The following is a 22,877-nucleotide window of genomic DNA, read 5'->3' on the forward strand; positions in this document are numbered from 1 at the left end:
ACTTTTTAGGTATAAGACTTTAACTGTGATCCACGTCTTTTACATGAATAGTTTTTTTTGTAAGTATTTTAAACAAACGAACAAATGTCAAACCTTTACAAATTATTGCAAAACAAAAACTAGGTGCATTTTAAAGGTTTTGTGAGCTCACGGTTTAAACAGTTGAAAGTTAAAAATATCCTGCGCTCCTCATTGGTCAGTCGCGTTACCTGCGCCCAATCAGCCGCGTCCTCGGAGGCGTTAGGCCACGCCCCCAGCAGCCGATGAGCAGCACAGGTGAGCGCGCGCCCGATCACGGAGGCGGAGGAGGAGAGCGCGAGCGGAGCAGCGACATGAGACTCGGCCCGAAGCGACCGGACTGAGCTGATCGGCACCGAGCACACCGAGAGTACCGCGCCGTTCCTCCGAGAGAAGCGGGACGAGTTTCCCGCACTCCTCAGCAGTTTGCGCGCGTGAGTTTCTGTGAGTTTTACAGATTTATGACTCTGAGCGCTTATCGCATTATTCACGAGCGATTTGAGCTTTAACCCGAGAGTGAGTGTGTGTGTGTGTGTGTGTGTGTGTGTGTGTGTGTGTGTGTGTGTGTGTGTGTGTGTGTGTGTGTGTGTGTGTGTGTGTGTGTAGTTGATTGTTTATAGTGAGTGTTAACGCGACGCACCCACATCTCTCACACACACACACACAGAGAGTTTTTGTTGGCTATTTCAGCAGCACAGTAATGTTTAAGACGATAACAGACCTGTTGTTCTACTCTGGAAAGCTGCTTTCAGTTTAACCTGAGCTCCATCTTTATCATCAAGCATGGCTGAAATGTGTCTTATTGTGTATTTAAAGCGACACTCCGACAGAAACAGTGCTTCTCAAGCTCAGATTGTGGTCTGAATAGCTTCTGTATCAAGTCTTCATGCGGGCGGATGGAAAGAAAACATCCAAAACACACTTTTAAGTGTCTATATTTATTATGTGTTTGAGTCTGTAGAGTTAAATGAGGCTACAATCCAGATCTCTTCGAGTTTTTCTCTTAAAAGCACCAAACCTTACAGTATTATCCTAGATCCTGAAGCCTTTTACTGCTGTATTTCACTCCCAAAACACAGTGTTTGTTTTCTCTCTGACAGTATTTTCTGATTTGTGGAGTCCAGAATCTCTTCTAATATGATATTGAAACCTAACGAGACTTCTCAGCCTGGCTTTATTATATGCAGTGTTCAGGGTAATATTCTGAAGTGTTTAATGAGCGATTAATCACCTGGAGAAAGATCATCAGATACAGTGTTAATTCAGCTGTGCGTCTCGTCTTAAAGTCCACCACATCAACACCGAGTGGATTTTATGTAAGGCTGCAGTGTTTATTATAATGATGCTGCACATAAATCTCTCATAATACACACTGAAAAAGTGTTTCATTACTGTTTGTGAGTATATGAGAGTCATTGCATTTTGAAGACCACAGCGAAATACTAAAATATAAATGTTTTTATAAGGAAGTGAAAGGCAGAAAGTGAAACGATGTTTTCTAAGAGTACAGCATGACATGCAGTCCAGACTCAGACTATCCCTCTCAAGTGTAGAAATGAGGAAAGACGTATTGAAGTCCCCTCTGTAGTGTCAATAGACCTATGAAATATACTCTGAATTTATTTTACAGTGCAGTTGTTTTGCAGTCAGTGTTGGACAGAGAGTGTTTCACAGATAAAACCAGTTCAGCTACAGGTCAAGTGAAGCTTTCTAAGCTAAGATCATGTGTTGCAGCTCTTAATTCTCAACTCTCAAAGTGCACTAGATAGAATCATTTAACGTCAAAACATACAAAATGTAAATTTTTTTGCAATTCGTTCATTTCTTTTTTTTGTTTAGTATTGCAATAATATTGTACGGTGAGATTTTGATATCGTTGCATCTCTAAAACGATATTTTTAAATGGAAGTGAAGCAGCTGATGTGTGTCTGGAGCAGATCTGATATCATGCGTGTGTTCTCGTGAAGACTTTTCTGCTTATCACTCATGTAGTGTGGTTTCGACTTCACACGTCCTGGTTCCTGTGTGTGTGTGTGTGTGTGTGTGTGTGTGTGTGTGGTGGGGGGGGTTGTTTCCGTCTGTCTTCTACCTGCGCAGCAGCTGTTGGTGAACGTCGGTGTGATTTGACGTGAAGCTCAGAGCGAGACACAGGCTGCTGAAAGGTGTGTCTGATTCTCTTATAACAGGTTTAAGTTCATAAGAGCCTTGTCAAGGTTCACTTGGGTCTATACACACACACACACACACACACACACAGATGTTGAAGACGGTTATTAGAGCAAATCTTTGTCTCGCTCTTGTTTCCATCTCTGCTTGTTGTACAGGAATGTTTCTCTTGGTTTCTATGCTTGACTTCCTCAGAAACTCACTACAGATTTTATGACTTCTAGTGTGTGTGTGTGTGTGTGTGTGTGAGAGAGTTTCTTCTCAAGCTCCTCTTGTCAGTTAGTAGCGGCTGGTGAGTCTAGTTTTCTGAGCTGAGGGATGTTTTGTGCACGCGTTGGTCATGTGGGGGCTGAGCCAGGGGTTTGTGAGATGTTGAGGTTGATGGGGAGTTACTGGAAGCCCTCTGCTCTGGGGCTGACTGACAGCTGCGGCGTCCAATCGGAGCGCAGGTGAGCGGAGGCGCGGGCTGGGATTGGTTAAGCGCCGCTCGCTCGGTGGGAAATGTTGTTCTGGTTTTGTGTGGAGGTCAGGTTTCTCTGACAGCGGATGATCTCTAGTGCGAGGGATTTAACCACTTTTCAGACTTCTCATCTAAATGCTTTCACGAATCTCACAAAACTGCTGCAAAATGTAAAAGTCAAGCTTTTTTTAACTTCATGACATTTAAATTTTTTTTGCCTCAGCTAAAGCATTGTTAATTTTCTTGAAGCACATTATTATAATTATAAGGGACTTTAAGTAAAGCGTACTGTAGATGGTTTTATATTTTTTGCCTCATTGTTATTGCCGTAATACAAAGAAAATCTCGTTCTCGTTGATGTAAGGGAAAAGATTCAGGTCTAATATTTGATGTCATAGTTTTATTATACTTTCTTTAAACGAATGATTGTATCAATAATGAGAATCATCAATGACAAGTATTCAGTGGTAAAACATCAAGATATGGTCATGAGTCTGGTGTCAAAATATTCCTATTTCTCATTAAAATACTGCCGTAAATCCTAATAAAGACATTCTTCATTACAGTGATGCAGATTATAATGTGTGACTTTAATATAAAATATATATTTCGCACATAAAACTTTTTTTTGGCATGTTTGCCTAATTTTTATTATCATAATACAAAAACAATATAAAAATACTCTCAATAGAGAAAGATCAAGGCCTATTATTTAAATTAGGTTTTTAAATGGTGTTATTTTACTGTCTTTATTTTTATGCTGATTTAAATAAGTGAGAAAAAAAAAAAAAAACAGTAATTAATATTAATTCAACTGTTAGACACACAGATGTATTTTGGTCGTGTAAATATGTCCTAAAATGTGCTTATTTGTCATGAAAATGTCACATCCTTCTGTTCTTAACAGTCTTTATGCCAATTATAATAAATTACAAAATAATAATAAAAATGTCAATATGGCATATTTTAGGTGTTTTTAAAAATGAAAAGCAGTACTAGACATTTGCCTCAAATTCTCATTACTACAATAATAAGAAATAATTTTAGCCCTATTTCATCATTTTATTGTTTTAATGCAAAAACTCATAATTGTATACGATATGTATTACTGAGAATAGAGCAGTAATCTGCCTTAAATGTGCTTATTTGTCATTAAAATGAATCACAAATGCTCATAAACGCTCTTCATTTTGATTATGCAAGTTATGATTTCATATTTTCCTGTGATGTTTGAAGCGTGTGTGCTGATGTAGTCATTAAAGCATGACTAACGATCTGTGTTTCTCCTCGGTCGCAGTAGATCTGGTTCACGGCTCCATATGCCTCCATGAGTGACCCCTGACACGTGAAGCCCCTCCCCTCCAGTCAGTCCCATCCAATCGCACGCTTCACCATGGTTTGCCACGATAACGAGACCATTAAGTTCTTCTACGACCTCAGCAAGAAGAACCTCAGCGAGACGTGGAAGCCCAAAGACGTGGTGGTGGTGTCTCTGGGCCTGCTGGTCTGCGCCTTCGTCATCTTCGCCAACATCCTGGTCATGCTGGCCATCTTCATGAACCGCAGGTTCCACTACCCCATCTACTACCTGCTGGGGAACCTGGCGGCCGCCGACCTGTTCTCCGGCATCTCCTACCTGTACCTGATGTTCCACACGGGCCCCTGGACCATCAAGCTGTCCATCCCTCAGTGGTTTGTGCGGCAGGTGAGGCGTCTGGAGAATAAATATGCAATGCAATTTAAAAACCTTAATTAAAACATTACAATTTATGAATGAAATGATTTAGACAAGCTGAGGGAGGAAGTGCTTGTGTTCATTAGAGTACTGATGGGTTAAATGTGTTGTAAGTCAGCATGAAGCAGGACAGCTGGCTGATCAACAGGATGTGCTGCACTTCCTGTTTCCTGTAAGGAATTCTGGGAGAAGACCTGCTGTTGGTAATCCTGTAGAGCCCTATGGTTTCCACATTTGATGAAAACACACAGAAACCCAAAGGTTTTCACTACAAACCGCCAAAAATAAAGTTTGGTTTAACTTGAGGAAATTATGAAATACATATATTACTATTTATAAGAAATAAAATAATATAAATAATAAAAACTCTTTATGCAACAGTTTGACCCAAAAATGTTAAGATGTGATATGATTATATTTAAGTTGACGTTTGATCAATTGGATTGTCTACATATTGTAACTAAAGCAGAAGTGTTAAAGGCCAGATTTCAGGCCCGTTCAGGTTGTTGAGATGAGCGTGTTGAACTCTCATCAGGGTCAAGACTTCAGAAGAACAGCAGCTTGTCTTGTTTCCCGTGCTGCTGAAGAAGCGCTTCCTCTAGCTGTGGAAGAGCATTTTCTTACTTAATTTCATCCATGCGTGACCGGGGCGGTGGAGATCTGATACTTGCTGCGTCCCACTGGAGGAAAACACTATTTTACAGTCAAATACTATTAGATGTACATTATTAAATGTTTTTGGAGTCATCTTATGATTATCAATGCAAAGCATATATATTCCCAAAATCCCTTGTGTGGCACTTCACATGTGACTGTTTGTCATTTAGGCTGTGTGTTGTTTTGCACATTAGGGTTTATGTTGCTAAATGCAATATTTTAGTGTTGTGCGTGTCTCCATGATGGTGTTTGTGTGCTGCTTCTATATTAGTATTCACTTCAGTTTCGAAGAAGAGCTGCTTGTGATGAGTTGTGATTCCTCATGTGGTTTTCTCTTTAACACCCGTGTATGTATTTGGTGGTTGTCAGTATGTTATCAAGGTGGTGGTGTTTTTTTTACACAGTTTAACAGTAACCCGCCCGCTTTTTTGTACAGTAGTTCTGGCAACCACAGCACCCACTTTTTTATTTTTTATTTAATTACTTAAAAATGTAATGTAAATTGTAAATGCAATGTATTTTAATATAAGTGAAGTGAAGTGACATACGGCCAAGTATGGTGACCCATACTCGGAATTCGTGCTCTGCATTTAACCCATCCAACGTGCACACACACAGCAGTGAACACACACAGCAGTGAACACACACAGCAGTGAACACACACAGCAGTGAACACACACACACTGTGAACACACACACACACCGTGAACACACACCCGGAGCAGTGGGCAGCATTTATGCTGCGGCGCCCGGGGAGCAGTTGGGGGTTCGGTGCCTTGCTCAAGGGCACCTCAGTCGTGGTATTGAGGGTGGAGAGAGCGCTGGACATTCACTCCCCCCACCTACAATCCCTGCCGGCCCGAGACTCAAACCCACAACCTTTGGATTACGAGTCCGGCTCTCTAACCATTAGGCCACGACTTCCCCCAATAATATAGACTAGTTGGATATAATGTGATATTCACTTTTGGCCCATGTCCCTCAGTTAAGATGTTTGGCTCTTTGTGTTGAAAGCTTTGTGGAGCTCTGCACTAGATGATTGAGTACACAGTATATAGTGTGTAATACATGATTTGGGACATAATCAGATATTTGTATTTGTATGAACCTTTCATTACCCATAATGGGGCACTTTAATAAAACAGAAACGAATACTGAATTTGTGGCCGCGATTCAATAAAACGAGGAAACAAGGGAACGAATCCGCAATATAGGGGTGGGCGATATGGGAAAAATATCATATCACGATTTTTTTTAGAAATATCACGATTCACGATTTTATCACGATTCTTTGTCATGTTAGTTTTACTATTTTGGTTTTACAAGTTGTCTGAGCATTACAGCCAAACTAGAAAGACAAAGATGCATGGCAGATATTTAGGCCAAAGTGGGCGAAGATAAAAAATCTTTGTCATTATTTTATCTTTCTTATTAAAAAATAAGAACAAAGATACACATTACAAATACACATGATATACAAATAAAACAAACAGTGCTTTATTTTCAGGTACAAAAGGTGCATTTAGCAGAGCATTCAATGAAATTATATAAATATAAAAATAAAACACTAGATAGACTGATTCCTAAAGCAACTGTTAAAGTTTTTCAGTCAAGAATAGTGAGTGATTTTTCTCCTTGCGTTTTGTTGTTTTGTTAACGTTAAATGAATAGTTACCGGAAAAATAAATATTCTGTTATCTGTCTGTCAATTCTATCATAATGTTTTATTTTATACCATCATTTACTCAAAAGTTGTTTTAAACCTGAATGAGTTTCTTTCTTCTGCTGAACATAAATGCTATTTTGAAGAATGTGGAAAACCAAACATTTGCTGGTCCTCAGTGACTTCCATAGGATTGTTCTTTCTATCAAAGTCAATGTGGACCAGCAACTGTTTGGTTACCCTCATTCTTCAAAATATCTTCTTTTGGGCTGAGCACAAGAAATTAATAGTGGTTTGGGACAACATGTGAGTAAATAACGCAGAAATTAAATTTTAGGGTGAACTGTCCCTTTAATGACAGTCGACAGCATGTTTAGTGTCCTGTCCCTTTAAGAGCTGCACGCATCTAATATACAGACACGCATCTGTTTCTCTCTTAACTATATACTTTTATTTTAGAGATAACCAACTGAGTCTGTATGTAAACCTTGTGTGTTTTGACAGTATTAGCGCAAAAGATAAGTTAGTTGAGTAATCAGGCGCTGTTAGACAGGCGTTTTAGTGCGCGTGCTTCAGGTGTACGTTATATGTGCTCAGAAAAAGCGCACGTCAGACCAGCGCACGAATTAAACATTTAACCAGCAAGGCTTGTGTGCAAATAATGTACTTTTGTGATCGCGAATAAGTGCAGTGTCCTGTCAGAGTAACTCTACTGCTGTATGTCGTGTTGTACAGTATATAGAGACGGCGACCAGAACTGTATTTGATATAATGTGCGCTGTAGCACGATACTACGACATTTCTTCAAAAGCAGATCGTGGAGACATTTTTATCGCCCACGATCAAAAATCGTCATATCGCACACCCCTACCGCAATATATATTTTTCATTCACAGCTTTATATAATCCTGTAAAGCAAATAAATGATCTTTGGATTCCCTCCTTGCTTTAAAACTGAGCTTGCGGTGCAAATGCTTTCAACTTGAATATTTTTTATTTCTGTATGAAAAGCGGGCGATGGAAGGTGCAGTGGGAAGGTCATGTAACGCATGAAGGGACAGCTGTGGTGTAACCGTTGTTGTCCTGTCCCGCAGGGTTTGATCGACACCAGCCTGACGGCGTCCGTCATCAATCTGATGGCCATCGCGCTGGAGCGCCACCAGACCATCTTCACCATGCAGCTGCACAGCAAGATGACCAACCATCGGGTGGTGCTGCTGATCGTGGGCATCTGGCTCATCGCCATAGTGCTGGGTTTGGTGCCCGCTATGGGCTGGAGCTGCGTCTGCAACATCCAGCAGTGCTCCAACATGGCGCCGCTCTACAGCCGCAGCTACATGGTGTTCTGGGCCGTGCTCAACCTGCTGACCTTCACGGTCATGGTGGCCGTCTACACACGCATCTTCATCTACGTGCGCCGCAAGAGCCACCGCATGAGCCAGCACACCTCGCAGGTCAAGCACAAGGAGACGGTGGTCAACCTCATGAAGACCGTCGTCTTGATCCTGGGTAGGACCCATTGCTTCTGACTTAGCCAGTGCCATCATTTGACTAAAGCTATTAGCCCCGTGAATTTTATGAGATTGAAGAGCTTTATTCTCATATGTACAATGAAATTCTTACTTTGTTTGCCCCTCTCGAGAATGACAGGGTAGAAGAGGAACAAACATAACTTACACGGACAATACAAAATACGTAAAAGAAAAAAAGAATATACAGTAGAGTAAAAATATGAATAATAGCATAAAGTAATGAAAGAGAAATAAAAAGAGAACCTGTATGCTCATTAGAAACATGTAGTGCAAGTAGCAATAAAGTGTCGAGTGGTGATAAAGTGTCAGTGTAAAGACTAGCGTTTAAATTGTCCATGATTGTCAGTTATGAGTGTTTGATGGTGCAGCAGGTAAAGTGCCGAGTGCCACAGAACAGGCTGAGTTGATCCTGATGGTACAGGTGGAAGTGGCAGTGGGTTTGACTGTTTATCAGTCTGATGTCCTGGGGGTATAAACTGTTCTGCAGTCTGGATGTTCAGGCCGCAGTGCTCCGGTACCGCTTGCCAGACTTCATGAGTTGAGGGTGAAGTAGTTGTGGATTGGATGGATGGTGTTCTTTGATGTTGCTAGGCCATTTGCAGATCCTTTTGTTGTATATGTCCTGCAGTGAGGGGAGATCTGTCCCTGTGATTTTCCAGGCCAGCTTTATCACCCTCTGTAAAGCCTTTCCGTCATGTGTTGTGCTGTTGCCAAACCACACAGCAGTGCAGCAAGTTAACGCACTCTCCACAGTGCCTTAACTTAGAAGTTATGGAGTATTTGTGATGACATGCCAAACTTCCTTAGCCTCCTCAGGAAGTACTGTCTTTGATGGGCCTTGCTTACTAGTTTTACTGTGTTCTCTGTCCACTTGAGGTCCTCACAGATGTGTATCACTCCTCCTCATTAGAGATGGGCCATATCTTATCGTTTGCGATATACCAGTAAAAATCCCCCCCACAATAAGAATTAGTCTTCCCGCAATAACGATAAAGTCTAGTTGTTGACACATTTCTGTGTGTGACTGTGTGGAGCGACATCTTGGATGTGAAATTGAGGAGGAGTTGATTGCTTTTACAATCTGGAACTGGTTTGGTTAGGGCTGTACTGTACAGTGCGACAAAAATCAGTCTGAGCCTTAATAATAAATGTAGTACAGTAGCACGTGTGCGGTACAGTTTTGCATGTGTATGAGCCTGTTTACAAACCTGTTGTCCAACAAAGATAGAATTTATTGACATGCTTTTTATAAGTTCTTTTTGTGACCAGGTGTAGTTTCTCAAAATGATAGTATTATATACAGGGATAAACGCTATGTCGATTAGCATTGCATTATATATATACTTTCCTTATAAAAAATACCCAAGAATGCTTGAAGATTACAGATAAGCCATATATTTTGTACAGTCGTATGTTTACTGTCTTCAAGTATCAGTTAAATTCTCCTATACTTTTGTCCATATTAGGGACTTCCTGGAGCGTCATCAGTAGTATTCCTTCTGCGATGCATATGTGGAGTTTCTCAGTAATATTCACAACACCCTATTTGGGGTAAAAATTGTAAAGCTAATACTATTCTCTAAAGAAACAGGATTCCCTCATTATCGTCATTGACATTATTGCAATAAATACCAGAAATAGTGATATATTTTAAGCCCATATCGCCCATCCCTACTCCTCATGTCCACAACCATCTCCTTGGTCTTGCCGGTGTTCAGTGTGAGATTGTTAGCCTCACACCATGTGACCAGTTCAGACACTTCTTTCCTGTATGCGTCTCGCCATTGTTTGTGATGAGAACAATGACTGTGTGGTGTCATCTGCGAATTGTGATGACGTTGTTAGGATGGGCAGCAACGGTCGTGAGTGAAAAGCGTGTACAGCATTGGGCCGAGTACACAGCCCTGAGGAGCGCCTGTGTTCATTATGATGGTGCTGTAGGAGTGTTTTCCGAGGCGGACATGTTGAGGTCTACTGCTGAGGAAGCTCAGTATCTAGTTACACAGTGTAGAAGGCAGGCCCAGCATATACAGCTTGTTTATGAGTTTGGAGGGAATGATCGTGTTGAATGCCGAACTGTAATCGATGAAAAGCAGTCTGGCATAGCTGTCTTTATTTTCCAGGTGAGTTAGGATTTTGTGAAGGGCAAATGAAATGGCATCCTCTGTTGATCTGTTAGTCCTGTACACAAACTGTAATGAGTCCAAGGTGGTGGGGACAATGCTTTGATTGTGTTTCTTGATGAGACTCTCAAAACACTTTATGAGAACCGGTGTGAGGGCCAGAGGTCTGTAGTCATTCAGAAAAACTGTATTGTGGTCTGAGCGCCCGAAACTTCGCTTTGTAAGCTCCCTTTAACTTTATACACGTGATCCAGTGTGTTCTGTACTCTAGTAGGAATGTTGACATGCTGATGAAACTCTGGTAGAACTGAACGCAGTATACACTGATTAAAGTCCCCAGCAATAATAAAAACAGTGTCTGGATCTGTGATCTGGTGTGTGCTGATAGTATCGTGAGTGCTGTCTGTGTATCCGCTTGTGGTTGAATGTAAACAGCGGTGATTAAAACCACAGCAAAAGAGTGTAAAAGTGTTATGTAGGCTGCTTGCTCATGTTGCAACAGAACACTTTGTAAAAAGACAGAATGAATATGGTTGACATCTAAATATTTGACTTTTTGGTCCCACTTTATATTAGGTGGCATTAACTACTATGTACTTACATTGAAATTAATCATTTGATACAATGCAGCAGTGGGGATTTCTTTAAGACTGCAAGGGAAGCTCGGCTTCCCCTATAATGTCAAAAAAGTAATGGTCAAACATGTACTATTGTGTTAACATTTTATTGATTAAAAATGCGTTAGAACACGTTCATCTCGAAGACGAGTTCGTTCAGAATCAGCTACATATAGCAGGTGACTCGATTTCCTTCTCATATATTCCCGTAGCATCAGTGTATTTGCCTGTTGAAGCCCAGCATCCATTGACTTCTATGGGGCTGCTTTGAACAGTTTTTTTCAGTGCTTCAAAACTAGACGCTCATTGGATAAATGCTGCGATTATGTCCCGCCCCCGGACGCTCAGTGTCTCTGGGGGTGAATGGAGGAGTGGGCGGGGCTGGACTCCGGGCTTCTGCTTGATGATTGGAGGGTTTGTCGAAAGACTGCATCTCCTTTTGATTGACAGCGATTGTGTCCTATAAGAAGTCGCTGATGCTGAAGCTATTCGAGCCAGTGTTGCCAATTTAGCTACTTTTCAGACCACACTAGCGACTTTTCAGGCCACCCTAGCGACCTTTTTCCCCAAAAGTGACTAGCGACAAATCTAGCGACTTCTTTGACAAACCTTAGCGAGTCTCTGTGATCGCTGGTACTGCCGCAACGGCGCGAGGTCAGCGCGCACGCACCTCTTTCTCTGTTCAGTGAGCGGCTGAGAGGAGCAGCGCGTTCAGTTCAAATAGATATTATGTTGCTTCTCTAATTTTACATGCAAATATAGCAGAAATCACAGCACAGGAATTGTCTTGTCTTATCTTGTGTGTATTATTTGATTTAATCAGACGACGGCTCGATTATAAATTAGGATTTTTGTGCAGACTAACTTCTTGGAAGGGAGAGCTGGTTATGTATTCTTAAAGGGCTGCGTTTCAGTCACTATTTCATATTTATCCCGTTGACATAAACAGTAAAATATATAAAGGAAAACAGTTTTATTGAGAATTTGGCTGCATTAAAATACAGTATGAGCACAGAGAGACAAACAAATGTAAAAGGCAATATGACGCGATGACGTAATTAATATGCTAATTAGCGTATGACGTCATCAGCTACTTTCCATCGAAAGAAGTTGGCAACACTGATTCGAGCTCAGTCCCATAGTGGACTTTGCAAGTGTAGTCAAACTGCTGCAACCTATTTCTTGGTATTTGCTTGGAGAAATTGCTGGCCAATTTTCATTATACATTTCACACAATTATACACCACATTCCTTGTTTCAGTTTAACCTAATTCCCACATTTCCTCCGTCGAGTTTAATGTTTTTTTAGATCGTTTGTTCATTCATTCATTCATACAGTAGGCCAGGCGGTGAACTAGCCAGCTAGCAAACTGCACACGATGGCAGAATTTACGTATAAATAAATGGACAATTTTTATGATGTGGGCCGAAAATGAGCTTCCCCTCTTTGAAAGACCAGCAGCCGCCACTGCAATGCACTAATTGTGTACATACGTGTTTTTACGTTGTACTTATATTTTAAAAACACATATGTAGTCACATCTGTAATTAATTTCTGTAATTACATTTATAATTACACTGTTGACCCATCCCTTACACCTTAACCCAACCTTAAACCTACCCATACCACCAAACCTGTCCTAACCTCACCCGTATCCCATCTCAACAGCAGCAGAAGTGTTTTGCAACACTATAAGTACATAGCAGTTAAGGCCACCTAATATAAAGTGTGACCGATAAGATCTAATCGATAAGATGTGGAATCAATAAAGTTCAAGCGATACTTATGACAGTCATAGTCATAATCATTATCATTCTTTGTGCATGTAGAATGTGAATTTGAAAACACTTAAGTTCAGATTTAGTTCAGACGGCTAAATCACAGCTCTGATAATATAGATAGTTTTTTGGGTGCTGTATCGTTTCATTGTGCCTCAGGACTAGATGTTACACTGACTGACCCGCAGTGATCTGGATGTGTTCAGAAACAAACCCGTCCTGCCTTTGGAGAATAGCTGAAACGCACAATCGCACGGCCTGTCCGGACTCGTCTGACCGGACCTGCGTGTTTTCATCTGGAGAGCATGTTCTGACAGAGCCAAGCGCGTTCTCGTACGGGAGTGTCGACACACTTACTCTGACAACATTCCTGGAAACTCTTGCTCTACCTTCGGAATGTCCCATAAACGCACACACTTCCTGAAGACCGCTGGTGTCCTCATGCTAGTGTTTTAATCAATCACAGAAACATGTTTACAGCACCATGCCCCGATCATGCTTAGATTCCTGGAGATAACGAGGAACAGACAGAAGGAACGTTTGTCCTTCAGTTTAACGACACGCCTTTACACAGAGTCACATGATCAGTGTCGCTCATTTACTTACATTTGCGTCTCCTAGAAATGAAAAATGAGCACCAACAGAGTAGACTGACATGCGGAAACTCGTCCATATTATTCATATTTCTGCAAACTTAGCAAAAATTCCACCTAATTTGTTGGCATTTTTTAATTTAGCAGATGCAGAGAGTCTTACAAAAGAGAAGCTAAAGCAGTTTGTAATTCACAGCAAAATCAGCCAATCAGAGCACTTGATTTGTATTCTGATTTCCTGTCATTCCTTAATTAGCAACCATTATTATGAGTTCTTGACTTGGTAGTTACAAACTGCTCAAAGACTCATATTCACACCAGTAACCATAAATAATCTCTAGCAGAATTGCTAATGTTGTAATTCTTATTTTTAACTGCGATTATTATTGTAGTTACAGTAAACATTATAGCTACCTTTGTTGTTGTTACAGTTCTTGTAAAAGTTATAATTTTTATAGTTGTCACTATAGTTATTGCTATAATTATAATTGTTATAGTTATTGCTGTGGTTCTTATTACGTTATGGTTCTCGTAGTTATTATAGTTATTACTACAGATATTGTTTTTGGTTACAGATGTTGTTAACGTGATCGCTACAGTTATTATAGTTATCATTGTCATTATTGTTCTTGTTGTAGTTATTATAGTTATTGCAGTGGTATTTGTATTAGTGTTATAACACTAGTTACTGTTATTATTTAGTTATTTTTACAGTTGTCACTACATGTCTTCTTATAGTCATCACTACAGTTATCATGGGACCATAAGGGTCAATTTTGTGAAATTGGGATTTATGTATCACCTGAAGCTGAATAAATAATCTTTCCATTGATGTATGGTTTGTTATGATAGGACAATATTTGGCTGAGATACAACTATTAGAAAATCTGGAATCTGAGGGAGCAAAAAAATCTAAATATTGAGAAAATCTCCTTTAAAGTTGTTCAAATGAAGTTCTTAGCAATGCATATTACTAATCAGAAATTAAGTGTTGATATATTTATGGTAGGAAACTTACTAAATATCTTCACAGAACATGATCTTAATATCCTAATGATTTTTGGCATAAAAGAAATAATATAATATAATTTTGACCCAAATGCTACAAATATACCTGTGCTACTTAGGACTGGTTTTGTGCTGCAGGATCACACATTTATTATGATTAAAGTTGTAATTATAGTTAATTTTATCATTAATAGAGGAACAACAGCAACTTTTTCAAGTTGTAATATTACAAGATATTTACAGGAACACACAGGAGTATGTTTTATAACCTTATTCTAGTAGTAATGCATTTTGAGAATCCTGAATAAGCTACCGTTTTTCTGAATTTATGCATGCATCTCAATAAGGGCCGTTTGCATGTGTTAAATGACCTTCATGCCCAGCTCAACTTTATATATATATATATATTTATATATAAGGCTTTTCTGCACAGCCTTTCTTTTAAAGCCTCCTGTTGCTCTCAGAAAATGCGCAATGCTCTCTAAAGACTCGTGTTTTTATTTGTTTGTTCTTGAATGCTAAACATTGTATTTGTGTGTGGATGTCCCATGCGTTCCCCTCTCGGGTGTGTGTGTGTTTCTGACGATGTGCTCTGTCCTGCAGGTTGTTTCGTGGTGTGTTGGACGCCGGGTCTGGTGCTGCTTCTCCTGGACGGGTTGTGTGAGTCCTGTGACGTCCTGACCTACGAGAAGTACTTCCTGGTGCTGGCCGAGTGCAACTCCTTCATGAACCCCATCATCTACTCCTACCGCGACAAGGACATGCGCGACACCTTCAAGCGCATCCTGTGCTTCCCGTGTGTGGCGTCGCAGCAGAAGGGCGAGCACTCGGGCGTCCGCTTCAACACCCTCGAGCAAGAGGTACTCTCAGAGAGCGACGGGACCCAGCACGACAGCAACCACCACAGCAGCGTCAGGCCGCCGCTCAAGCGCCCGCTTTAGCAGAACATCAGATAGCCAAAACATGTCGTAGTCTAGCTATTAAGCAAGTGTTTGTCTGTGTACGTTTGTAGTAAAGGGGCATTTTAGTGTTCAATAAGCTGTTGCTTCGCCATTTGAACAAACTCAAACACTAACACTACCTTTTATGGAAGCTTGTGTCTGTCAGAAAAGGTGATGGCCACTATTTTTCCCTCACAATTCTGAGACTTTATTTTTTTAGTCCGAGAAAAAGTCAGACTTGAGATGTAAACCCAGAATCCCAAGGGAAATGCCAGACTTGTAAGCTCAGAATTCAGAGGAGAAAATGGCAGGAATCCAAATGCAAATTCAGAATTCTGAGAAAAAAACTGAATAGAATAGACAAAAGTCAGAATTGCGGGATGTAAACTATATTTAGATGTGAATTGACAATTTGTGTTAGAATTGCGAGAGAAAGTCGCAATTACCGTTTTATTTTTTGAGGCAGAAACAAAAAAACCTGAACTGCAAGATGTAAAATCTGAATTCCGAGAAAAAGACATAAATTCAGAATTCTGAGAAAAATGTAAAGTTTTCGGAAAAATTCGGAATTGTCAGAATTGAGAGTTTTAAAGTCACAATTAGCTTTTTTATTTTTATTATTATTCCGTGGTGGAAACAAGCTTCCATAGCATTTAGTGCAAACCGAAAAGCTAATTGTCTGCATGGCTAGAAGTGCACTCGGTTTCCGGCTTGGTTTGGCAGCGCAAGGCATTATAATTTAGCGGCGTGCCTGCAGAATTAGAAACACGCCAGCTTAGCTGCACGCTCTAATGCAGTCTCAGTGCTATGGAAAGCCAAAGTGGTCATAAACGCCTGCTCGGGCGTCTGATTGCACACTGACACGTCAAAAGCGTGTGACTTGACAGCAAACCGTGCGTACTGGATGCACGTTTGCCATGAAAACGCGAGTTCTTAGGGATTATGGAGAACGCGCGTCGCAAACGCGTGGTTTTGTGTATGTAAACGCATGTCCTCGACGTGTGATTTCCTATAAAACGCATGTTCTTGACGTCCAATTATTACTCCCATTATGACAATTATTTTTTCAACATGCTGTCCCAACAGCAACACATTAATATGCAAATTAGATACAGTGTAAAGATACTCTGTGTTTAATGGGAAAACCAGTTTATGGAAATTTGTACAGACATATTGCATAAAACAAAATGGTATATCAAATCATTTTGTTATATATTATATAACATAGTTGAGAATCATCCTTAAACAAAGTTTAGAAGAAAAAAATCCTGAAACCTTAAAAATGTATTGGTGATTTAAAAAAAAAAAAGTCCCATTGTTTTTGCCTTTTTGATGTCTATTCATGCCATTTTATTTTTAGGAAAACTTAGTCCTACTGTCCTCTACAGCGGACATAGAAAAAACATGAATAAAATATAATTTTAAAAAAATGTTAATTTTCCATTTTTTTCTAATGCTCTAAACAATGTAATGAAAAGAAAAAATGCTAAATTCACAAAGCTTTTTTGGGGGGGGTCTCAGGAGGATATAGTGGACACATGACAGAATCGGCAATGAAGTCAGCACACGCTTTTGACGCGTGCCATTTTGAGAACACTACAGAAAGAGCACGTTGTTTTCGCCTGTGTGGATGCTTCAAAAGACGTTTGCTCTGCCTGTTTACACGTTCAGAACGTGCGTTTTGTCCGACTCCAAACGCATGTATTCGACGCCCATTTCCTGTTATGATAAACGCACGTCAAGAACGCGTGTTTTATAGGAAATCACACGTCCAAGTCGCACGCTTTTGACGTGTCCGTGTGCAATCAGACGCCCGAGCAGGCGTTTATGACCACTTTGGCTTTCCATACAGTACAGTCATGTCCGTCCCAGCTGGTTAGTGATGGGTAACCAGTGCTCAAGTTAAAGCAGGTACTTGTTTGTGTGTGTTGATGTGTGTGTGTCTAATTGCTCTTCTCTTGTCTGTTGCGCAGCGGAGACGGCGTGTGCTGCAGGAGTCATGGGTCGTATGTAGATTCGCTTGCATTTAAACTCTCAATCAGACTCCATAATCACTCTGTCTTGAGCAGTTTAAGCTGACACAAACCAGTTCTCGTGAGGTTTTACACGCGCCGCATGCCCTGCACAGCTGGTGTCACTGAGGGTCTTTCATAATAGTTTTGTTCTCTTCATGAATGACGCGCATGTTTGTGAATGCTCATCTAACGTCTCTGTAATGCTGCGGTCGTGTTTCTGGCTAACAGATGTGCAGCACTCACTGTGCATGTTTGTCAGAGTGGGGTGTGCATACAGCATCCCATCCGCTCTCTCTCTCTCTCTCTCTCTCTCTCTCTCTCTCTCTCTCTCTCTCTCTCTCTCTCTCTCTCTCTCTCTCTCTCTCTCGATCGAGGTCCTCTAGTGGTGCTCTCCTGTAACTGCGGCACTAACTAACCAGCATACTGCTCTGTTCACCGCGATTCCTCCATTAACTCCATTTAAAATGTCCCTGGTTTTTGAAGAGGGTCTTTTTAAGCTTTTATCTGTTGTGTTTTACTATTTTTATTCCTGTAATCTGTACTGAAGTCTCTCATCTGAGATTCGCAGCGTAGTTCGCCATCTCATGAAATCAGCGACATATTTAAGAGCTTATTGTGAAATATCCATAGCTTGTGCGTTCCGGTTGATTCTGTGGTTTGATTTTATCCTCTGTTTGTAATCACCTCCTGTGGCCAATGAGACACGCACACAGATGCTTTGTTCTGATTGGTGGTTTGCGATTCTGGAGTTTAGATATGCTAATAATAATCATAGAGGGTGCTCAAAGTGTCTGTGTGTCGTCTCTCACTCATCTACTGATCATTAAACACTGATGATGTCTCGTGATGTTGTACAGACATGATTTCACAGCTTTTTGTTGTTGATGAATAAACGTGCTTGATGAAGCCGCATCTGTCCGTCTGCTCTCTGTGCGTTTAGGATGGGGAAACGTCTCCATTTGGGCTGTTTAGGTCTACATGGATGTTCCCCCGTCCTAAAGCGGTCTGTGATTGATCGAGATCTGTCACTGTTAGCAGCTCTTCTGTACGGCTTCGCTCCGCTCTGGTTGGGTGAGATCATCCTAACTTGATTAAACTCATGTCTAACTGATTGACGGTTGTTTGCAGCCCCGTGTTTTCTCGGCTCTGTGTGTCTCAGGCTCGTAAGACTCGTGAGGGAGACGGCGATCAGACGAACAGAGGACAGGTCGTGCTGAAGGATGCGGAGAACATGCTGGGCTCCACCGAGAGCTGAGCATCGAGAAGCAGAGGGATCGACTCCTGCCTACTGACAGTGTGCTGATTGGCCGAATGAGCTGTCAATCACTCATTACACATTTAAATGAGCATCAGATGAAGAGACTGTGTGTGTGTTTGAGCTGTAACTGTGAATGAGTTAGTTGTAAATACGGTTTTTATTTAATTAAAGTCTTATCGGTAAAGTTTATGCATGCTTGTTTGTTTTTTATTTGAAAACATATGACTGACGTCTGATTAAAGACAAACATTAATTGTGTTTTTACGATACCAACATTTCAGTCGACTAATACTGATGAAATTTCAATGAAAACCAACATGCAAATGCATCTCTTTATTTAATGTTAAAACGGAAGTAAATTAAAACCGCATGTATCTTTGGATATTTCATGTTTTCGTTTTTCTTTTTTAAATGTTGTTAATGATTGTTGTGTTACTGGATCTGCATGGAGTTACGAGTTTGTTAAATATTTTAACTTTTGCGCTAAACGTACCGCCCAACCGGATGCGACGCATTCATTTAAAATGTCTGGTTATGAAATGACTTCTGACATAATCATGTTTATTTACAGAAAACCTACCATGCTTGCTTGGTGTTGCTTTTGTTTTGTGTAATTTCATCAGTAAATGTACCGCGTTAGTTTTAACGTGCGCCGCGGCCTTTTTGTAGTTTGAAAGCGCGCGGTTTCCGTGTCCTTCGAAGTTATTTAGCTGTTCAAAAAACAGTCCGTTATACTGCTTGATATTACAAACAGGCATTCGTTTATTCTTGTGAGGAAAGCACACTGGTTTGAAGCACCATAGTGTTCCAGTTTACTGTATTTCTATTCTAACGTTATTTAGCTAATGGCTTCCGCAATCAGTGGAAACGCGACAGGACAAACTGCCTTTGTTTAAATGAATATCTCACCAGGTTTTGACCGTCAGGAGACGGCTGTCTAACATGAGTTTCTGTGTTATTAAGATCCAGATCTGTGGGAGGATGAATGTGTCCGACGCCTCGTCGCAGGAGCGGTAATTCAGGCTTGTGTTCTTTTATTCAGAACAATTCATTAATATGGAATCATTCAGATCAGATATAATTAAGATGAGTCAAACTCTGACACCTCTGAACATTCGTTATTAAACGATACATTGCAGTCCGTAATTAACCAGGTTGAGCAGGTTCGTCCGGAGCTCGTCAGGATCTGGGTGGAGAAGTTTCTGGAGATGCAGAAGATGATTGAGGTGACTGGAGGATTTTACCCGCTTTAACAAACACACCCTCATGTCCTTCAAACCTGTGATGCTTTCTTCTGGGGAGCTCAAAGGTGGAAGAAGACCAAAACAATGGCCTGTTTTTTCATGGAAGGAAACCCTGCTCAAAACAAACAATAGAAGCCCAATGGAAACAATCACAGAAATTCCAATGGTTTCCATTAAAATACCATTATAAACCATTACAAAATTCCTTTTTGTAGTGTGTTTTGGGCATTTTTCCAATAGTATTTAACATCCCACCAATAGAATCCATCACACACCAGTCGACCCCATTATAGTTTCCATTAAAACCAATACAGTTCCCATCATAACCATTAAACCCATTACATTTTCTATTGTGTTTTGGGCAGGGCTCTATGTTTTATGTTTTTCAGCAGGGTTGGTGGGAAAAAGCTTTGGTGGATTATAATTGACACACAAAGTAGAAATTATGACAGAAACAATCATTATTGACGCAAGTTTAAGTTATGAAAGCCATTATGATAAATTAGGAATATAAGCTTGAAGGTCATAATTATGATTTATGACAATTAAAGTTATGACAATATATAAAGGTTTAGACAACTATGGTTATCTTTTAATTGTGACTTTTTATTTCATAATTATAAATTAGTATCCCATTTTCAAGTTTGTCATAATTATTACATACAAGTCCAAATAAAATAATTGCCTTTTTATAGTGTAATTAGACTAGGACTTAGTATCTCATAATTTCCACATTTTATTTCATAATTATGATTTGCCAGAAGCATGTTTTTTTTTCTTGTGTGGTTTAAACAGATTTATTCAAACATCATATGACTGACTTCTTGCATTGGTCATAATTTTACAATATTTGATGTCCTTTTTCTCATTTTGCCAGCCATTGCTGTACTTGTGTGAAAACAGTTGTGAATGAAGACCAGACGAGTCTAATACAGCTTGATATAAACCCTCCTGTAAGATCTGGACGGTGTGCGTTAGAAACAAAGCAGGCGTTTGTATGTGTCTGACCCACATTCACCATCACAGGATGAAGTGATTACATGCTCAGTTATTAATGTGCTATCTGCAACAGAGTAATTTACAGCAGTGAAACACGAGTTACGCAACACTGCTGGAAGTTTACCACACTTCACAGCAGAACGATCATGATACCCCGCACACAGTGAATCCCATTGCTCCAAAGTCAAGCATTTGTCTCCGGTTGAGTCATTACTTCCAGTTCATGGAGAATCTCTTGTGCAGCGCTGCCCGCCGCCTCCTGTCGCCTAGCAACAGTCTCTTAGGAGACAGGGATGCTCTTCTGCTGTCGCCGAGCAGCAGCATCAGCAAGGACCTCTTCTTCTTCTTCCTCTTTTTCTGCGGTGAGACCGCTCTCTTGAGTCGTGTCCAGGACGCGACGGATCTGAGGTCACTGGATCCACACAGAGTCCTGGAGGAGGATCCGCCCATCCCGGCTCACACACTTCATTAGAGAGTAAACATGCACACAGTACACACAGCTCTGCCGGTTCATTAATCAGGAAAACAAGCAGCGTTTCTTTACCGTGTGAGAAGCCTCCTGTAAAGTCTGTGCTGTTGTTTGTGAGTCAGGTTCCTGAGGAAACGAGTGACTCTAAACCGAAGCGGTGATAAAACTGATAATCTAGAGAGTGATAATGACTGTGCACTCCTCCGCTAATGTGCTCTGATTATCAGCAGAGTAACGACGAGATCCTGTTTTATTTGCTCTGAACCGGTTCTTCTGCATTCACTCGTCACATGAGGTTCAGTCCCTCAGATGTTGTGCTTCTGGAAGATTCAGGGCTTTCACTTTTAATGCAAGGCCCTCTAAACATGTGAGGGACAACCTTCCTAAAGCTTACAGACCGCTGAAGTGTGTTATATATCAACATTATATATAATGCATCACATTCAAGTTCATTCAATTTAACAAACTTCTTTTTTTAACTTTGCAAGATTTAACTTTTTAAGTCGGATTAATATTTGAGTTGAAATTACAAGGTTAAATTAAAGGCAGAACTTGTAATTCTAAGTGTTCTTTAGTGTATATAGATCCATTTTACAGTGTGAGAAAACCATTGTCTTTATAAACATATTGTGTTTGCTTTGTTGTTATTGCTGTAATCCAGAAGAAATTACAAATAATATCTGGAAAATATAAATTAGCATTTTTTTCCTGTGCAATGTTACGTTAATTTTTTTTAATTCAAAATCTATTTTATTTTGCATAATATTAAAAAGGTTTGTGAGCCACTTCACAGAAAATGTTGCTGTAAAATCCTCACAGAAAGATCTAACAAATCCATCTGAAACGCATATATATTATTTTTAATTGTTGCAAACAATAACTGAATTAAAGAGTATAATCAACATGAATGCATTTATGATAATTTAAGTATGAAAGGCTGATAATCAGAGCTGGGCTCCCTCTGCTGGAGGAGTCGAGTGAACACTTCCTGTCTTTCTCTCTTTCCTTCTGTCTTCTTTCTTTCTAGGCTCATGTATGGTGATATTTATAGTCCCTTTTCAGTGACAGGAATAAGACAGGGTATCCTTTATCAGGTTAACTCTATGCTATTTCTATTGAGTTTGTGTGGTTTGCCCTAAAGTTCCCCAATAAAACGCATAGCGTATGCAGATGATGTAACTCTGATAATTAGACATTCAAATGATGTTGAAAATGTAATTTCATGTTTGAAGTTATCTGTGCAGGTGTAAATGGGGAAAGATGTAATTCTTTGTTGATGGGAGATAATGCCAAAGCAGTGTAAATGGGCTCAAGATGGTTTCTTTATTTTGGGACTGATCAGTATATGGAGAAGAACAGGGCTGACCGGGTCATTGGTAAATCCTAAAGTGGAAGTGGATTCTCCCACAGCTCTCCTATAGAGGGAGATGATTAATAATGAATAATCTGGCAGCTTCAGCACTGTGAGGTTACAGTGTTAGACCCTCTGAATGATGGCTTGCTGTTTGAGACCTTTCCAGCATTAAAAGTATCACAAAAGATTTGGAAATTGAAGGCAACATTAAGGTTATTTTATTAAAAGGGTTTGAATTTTTAGATT

At 40.2% G+C, this 22,877-nt stretch overlaps 1 protein-coding gene across 12 annotated transcripts; it reads left to right on the plus strand.

The window, feature by feature from the left end:
* The first annotated feature begins 256 nt into the window (after positions 1 to 256).
* Positions 257 to 19,136, plus strand: LOC306872924 (lysophosphatidic acid receptor 1-A-like). 12 transcript variants are annotated; one of them, XM_079421850.1, is made up of 6 exons: positions 270 to 462; positions 3,942 to 4,349; positions 7,794 to 8,208; positions 14,955 to 15,211; positions 17,266 to 17,298; positions 18,467 to 18,953. In XM_079421850.1, the coding sequence occupies exons 2-6, from the start codon at positions 4,038 to 4,040 to the stop codon at positions 18,560 to 18,562; spliced, it is 1,113 nt and encodes a 370-aa protein (XP_079277976.1). In that variant the 5' UTR covers positions 270 to 462; positions 3,942 to 4,037; the 3' UTR covers positions 18,563 to 18,953. The 12 variants fall into 12 exon arrangements, 10 of the variants coding, with proteins under 10 accessions (XP_079277979.1, XP_079277976.1, XP_079277981.1 ...); XM_079421855.1 differs by having other exon boundaries at positions 3,945 to 4,349; XM_079421854.1 differs by having other exon boundaries at positions 270 to 452.
* The last annotated feature ends 3,741 nt before the right edge of the window (positions 19,137 to 22,877 follow it).

The sequence above is a fragment of the Barbus barbus genome (assembly GCF_936440315.1).
Source record: "Barbus barbus genome assembly, chromosome: 7".
Classification (NCBI taxonomy): Eukaryota; Metazoa; Chordata; class Actinopteri; order Cypriniformes; family Cyprinidae; genus Barbus; species Barbus barbus.